This window comes from Manis javanica, chromosome 17 (genome assembly GCF_040802235.1).
Source record: "Manis javanica isolate MJ-LG chromosome 17, MJ_LKY, whole genome shotgun sequence".
Taxonomy (NCBI): domain Eukaryota; kingdom Metazoa; phylum Chordata; class Mammalia; order Pholidota; family Manidae; genus Manis; species Manis javanica.
Genome location: NC_133172.1, coordinates 18,168,493 through 18,173,268, shown reverse-complemented (window position 1 = coordinate 18,173,268; position 4,776 = coordinate 18,168,493). Strand labels below are relative to the sequence as shown.

Here is a 4,776-nt window from a genome sequence, read left to right as displayed (position 1 = left end):
ACATAGGACCTCTTACCTAACTGGATGGTTGGGAGGATTCAGTGATATCATGCATATAAAGTAGCCAGCAGGCAGCCTGACTTTGCACAGTAAATACAAGTTACCACTGTTACTCGGGTGCCACAGCCCCTGGAGGAGGATGCTTGCCAACCTGGCTCCACCTAGGTTCGCTGCATTCTTCCCGCTGGTGCTTCTGCCAGCCCTGTTGACCTGAAGTGGCCTTCCTTACATGGCTGGTCCTCCTAGTGCCAAGCATGCACTTTGCACACTAGTGAAGCATGACTTGTCCCTGTACCTGCCTTCTTAGATATGATCAGCCTGAAATTTCCAGTTCAACTCATCCTGTGCATCCCGTGCAGACCCCCAGCTCCTTCAGGAAAGCAGCAGGAGAAAAGACAAGTCTGGCCCACCAACCCCTCCTCCGGGAGCACAGTGGACCATGAGAGTACAGCGTGGCACATGTTTATTCACAAATCTCAGGACAGCCGCCTGACGGGACTCTGGAAATCTATCCCCCCACCCCAGCTCCTCCAGGTCATTCCAACTACTTTGCCAATAGGAATGTCAGTCTGCTCCATAAGGCCAGTGCTTCAGTTCAAGGAACGATGTTGGCTACACTCTGGAAGAGAGAAGGAAAGAGGGAGTGAATGCAGAGGACACAGTCCTGAAGGGACCAGCATCTCTGCCCTCATGCCTCTTAAAGAAATGAGTGGGAGACTGGCTACTCTGGCCTAGGCATTGCTCATGCTCTGGGGAATATATTCCTAGATTCAGGAAGAACAGGGATCCGGGCCTCCTAGGCAGAGGTGCCAGCAGCCTCGGAAGGAACCGAGAAGCCTTGTCTGTTTTGCCTCACAGAGGAATAAACATAGCCCAGGAATAACCAAGGGTGGGCCTTCGTTTCCAGATGCAGTCCTGTCATACCTTCACCCTTTCACCCTAGTCTCAGGCAGCTGATGTACCAACTGCAAAGAGAAGAGCTAGGACTTTACTTTTAGCCCAGACTGAGGACCAGGATCCCATGGAAGCCTTTATACTGGGAGTGGGAGCATCACCCAGGGACAGACCAGGCCCACAGGTTCCCACCACCCAGCATATTGCTGCCAGGCAGCAGGGTCCAGGCTGCAGAGCTAGTCCCGGGGGCTGAGGTAGGGAGGGAATCCCAGGAGAGATGGCAGGCGCACGGAAGGGATGGTTTCAGCAGCACCCCCTCCCTGGCTCCCAGATGCACAAGGGCCCCTGGAAGTCTCTTCTGACAGCTGTGTTTGGAATGGGAAGCACCCAAAAGATGGGAGCAAGATGTGAAGGGCAAAGAGCAGGGGAAGAAAGGGAAGACCCGAGCTGGGAAACAGGTTGCATGGTCTCTGCAAAAGCTGAGAGTCTGTCCACAGTGAAGCTGTCCCTAAGAGGCAGTGGGAAGACGGTGTAAGAATTATCTCCCCAGATGAGAGCAGAAAGCAGAAACACGTGGGCACTCACCCTCCACAGAGATGGAAAGTTGATGAAGGGTCTGTTGACTGAGGCCTGGAATCCAAGGACAAGAGGGTCAGTCACCAGCCTGTTTCCCCACTTGTCTAGGGGGGCTCCACTGCCCCGACCCCAGAGCCATGCCATGTCAGGGGACTTACTCCAGATGTCAACGTGGTTGTGCCCACTCCATGCTGACCGCTGGATACGCCGTGATGACTGCCCTGCGGGTGAAGCCCAGACCGTCATTACAAGCCCTCAGCCCTGGAGGGTCTCCCAAGTTCTTTTCCCTGGTGACCTGCTGCCCTCTTGGGTCCCTGGGGCTTGGGTGGGAGGCTTACGATAACCCCATGCTCCCTCACTGTCCAGAAAGAAAACCCAAAGCCTGTGTTGCTGAGGGAATTCTGTGTGAGATGGGAAGAATGTCTGCCCCTACTGATTAGTCATCCCCAATTCCTTTTTACTTCAGTGAAAGAAATGCTCTCAGTCACCGAGAAGGGCTAGAAAGGGAACCCGAGGGATCCACGCAAATACCAGAATCACTGTTAGGCTCAGCCCTGACCTCAAATCTACCCCTTCTACACATACTCTAACCTGATCCCTACCTCAGGTAGATCCCTGTCCTTAATCCTGTCCCCAGATACTCAGCAGTGCCTCCCCGGCTGCTGTTGCCAGCCCCGAATCCTGTAACAAACGGCCCTCTCCTGGCCTCTTCCCGGTGAATCCTGCTGCTGGCTCAGAGCTCTTCCCTCTACTCTGCACACTTTCTACACAGTCCCTTCCTCCTCCCGCACCCATCCCTGACTCCCTGCCTGGTAGCCAAGGTGGCTGTGGGCTTTGAAGTCTGGGCCAATCCTCAAGGTGGGGTCCCAAAGATTCCTCATGGAGATTGGAGTGGGAAACGGAGGCAAGCGGGAGTCAGCCTCCCATTCCCCAAGCCCTCTCTTTGGTGCCTGTTCTGCTGCAAAGGGCAGTCCTGGCCTCTCCAGGCCTCCAGTGTCTGTTCCTGCTACATAAATACAGATCAGAAATCCTTGGCGAGACTCCCTCTGATGGCGCAGTGTGCAGGATGAGAAAGAACCCTGACCTGCAGTTCACCAAGCTGTGTGCTAGCCACATGGCCTTGGCAAATCCCCTTAAACCTCACTGAGCTTCTGTTTTCTTATCTGAGAATCAGGGAGTCAGCATCTTCACCCTACCTCAGAGGCTTGTTACAAATATTAAACAGAATAGGTCTTACCTCCAAGAGCTATTCCTCATGCTTATTCTGATGCTCTGGGTTTTCTCAACACTCACTCTGTTTGCACTGTAATAGAACTTGGCTCAGTAACTGTTTCCTATTCCCCAGGAGAGGCTTCATGCTCCTCCCTTAACTAGGTAGGCAGCTTCCTAAAGGGAGGGCGGGGTCGCTTTCACACTGTCTGATATAGGGCTTTGCAGGTAAGATGGCTTGATCCATCTGAGCAGCTGACCACCAGCTCCTTTGTAAGGGAGATGGAGAGAAGGGAGGAGGACGTGGTTATACATAGCTTCCCAAGCTTCTTTCCAAGTGAAGGCCATGTGGACTTCCTCCAAGGATTAACCTCTCCCTCCCCCAGCCCCTTCTCCCCATTTCCCCACCCCTGTTCACCTACATTCAGTGGCTGGTTGGCCTCCTTGCCGGCTTGGTTGACCCCATTATGAACATTCTGCTGCAAGATGTCCACCTCCTTCCCGGCCTGACCAGCAGCATAGTGGACACCTTGGCCAAGTTTCTCCGCTTCCTTTCCAGCCTGGCCAGCAGCGTGGTTGACCCCTTGGCCAAATTTTTCTGCCTCCTTCCCGGCCTGGTTGATCCCTTTGTGGACATCTTGGACCACATTGTCTGCATCCTTTCCAGCCTGTTCAACAGCATGGTGGAACCCCTGGCCAAACTGCTCCACCTCTTTCCCTGCCTGGTTGACCCCAGGATGGACTCCTTGGACTATTTTGGCTCCCTCTTTCTCAGCCTGCCCTGCAGCATAATGAACATTCTGGCCAAACTTCTCTACCTCCTTCTCAGCCTGGTTAACTCCATGATGGACCCCTTGGACTATTTTGTCTCCCTCCTTCCCAGCCTGCCCAACAGCATGGTGGACCCCCTGGCCAAACTTCTCCACCTCCTTCCCAGCCTGCCCAGCAGCATGGTGGACCCCCTGGCCAAACTTCTCCACCTCCTTCCCAGCCTGCCCAGCAGCATGGTGGACTCCCTGGCCAAACTTCTCCGCCTCCTTCCCAGCCTGCCCAGCAGCATGGTGGACCTCCTGGCCAAACTTCTCTGCCTCCTTCCAGGCCTCATTGACCCCATGGTGGACCCCCTGGCCAAACTTCTCCGCCTCCTTCCCAGCCTGCTCAGCAGCATGGTGGACCCCCTGGCCAAACTTCTCCGCCTCCTTCCCAGCCTGCTCAGCAGCATGGTGGACCCCCTGGCCAAACTTCTCTGCCTCCTTCCAGGCCTCATTGACCCCATGGTTGAGCCCCTGGCCAAACCTCCCCACCTCATTCCCAGCCTGCCCCGCAGCATAGTGGACCCCCTGGCCAGACCTCCCTGCCTCACTTCCCGCCTGGTTGACCCCATGAGGGACCCCCTGAATCACTTTGTCTGCTTCCTTCCCAACCTGTCCAGCAGCATTGTTGACCCCATGGACAAACTTCTCTGCTTCTTTTCCTGCTTGTCCGACACCATTGTTGATCCCATGGGCTACCTTTTCCAAGCCGTTGTTCAGCCCCTGGATGCCCCTGTCCAGCTCCTTGCCAGCCTGGCTCCCCATGTGGCTCAGTCCATAAAAAACTTTCTCCACTTCCCTTCCAGCTTGAGTGATTCCATTATTGATGCCTTCCAGGGCCTTGCCCACCTCTCTCTCTGCATTGCTCAGCCCTCGGTTGAGCCCTTCAATGACCTTGTCGATGGGGTCATCGTCGGCTGCCCATCCGGGCAGTGCCCCCAGTAGCAGTAGGAGGGAGCAGGAGCTGACAAAACTGGCAAGGTGCATACTGTTGGCAGGGTGGGGAGGCTGCAGAGAAAAGTCAGGGAAGCAAAGCTGCTATTTATCCTCTGCCTCCCTCCCTCCCTCTTCTCCACCCCCCATGACTCAAATGATCTCTGTGAGGCACTGACTTAGTCCCCGGTCAGGGAGGTATTTCCCAGGGAGATTTGGGGTTGAGCAATGAAGGGGAGGAGGAAGAGGTGAGTCATGAATGGAGAACACTCACATGGCATCTTTGCTTCTTACCCAGTCCATGCCCTCCACCCCAGAGCCCAGATGTCTGCCCTTCCAACCACCTCATTTT

The 4,776-nt window shown here is 55.0% G+C and overlaps 1 protein-coding gene across 1 annotated transcript; it reads right to left on the bottom strand.

The window, feature by feature from the left end:
* Positions 1–446: 446 nt before the first annotated feature.
* SBSN (suprabasin) lies at positions 447–4,517 on the bottom strand. The gene is made up of 4 exons (XM_017663368.3): positions 3,102–4,517; positions 1,629–1,691; positions 1,480–1,524; positions 447–619 (listed from the first exon to the last, which is right to left on the bottom strand). The coding sequence occupies exons 1-4, from the start codon at positions 4,476–4,478 to the stop codon at positions 596–598; spliced, it is 1,509 nt and encodes a 502-aa protein (XP_017518857.3). The 5' UTR covers positions 4,479–4,517; the 3' UTR covers positions 447–595.
* Between the last annotated feature and the right edge of the window lie 259 nt (positions 4,518–4,776).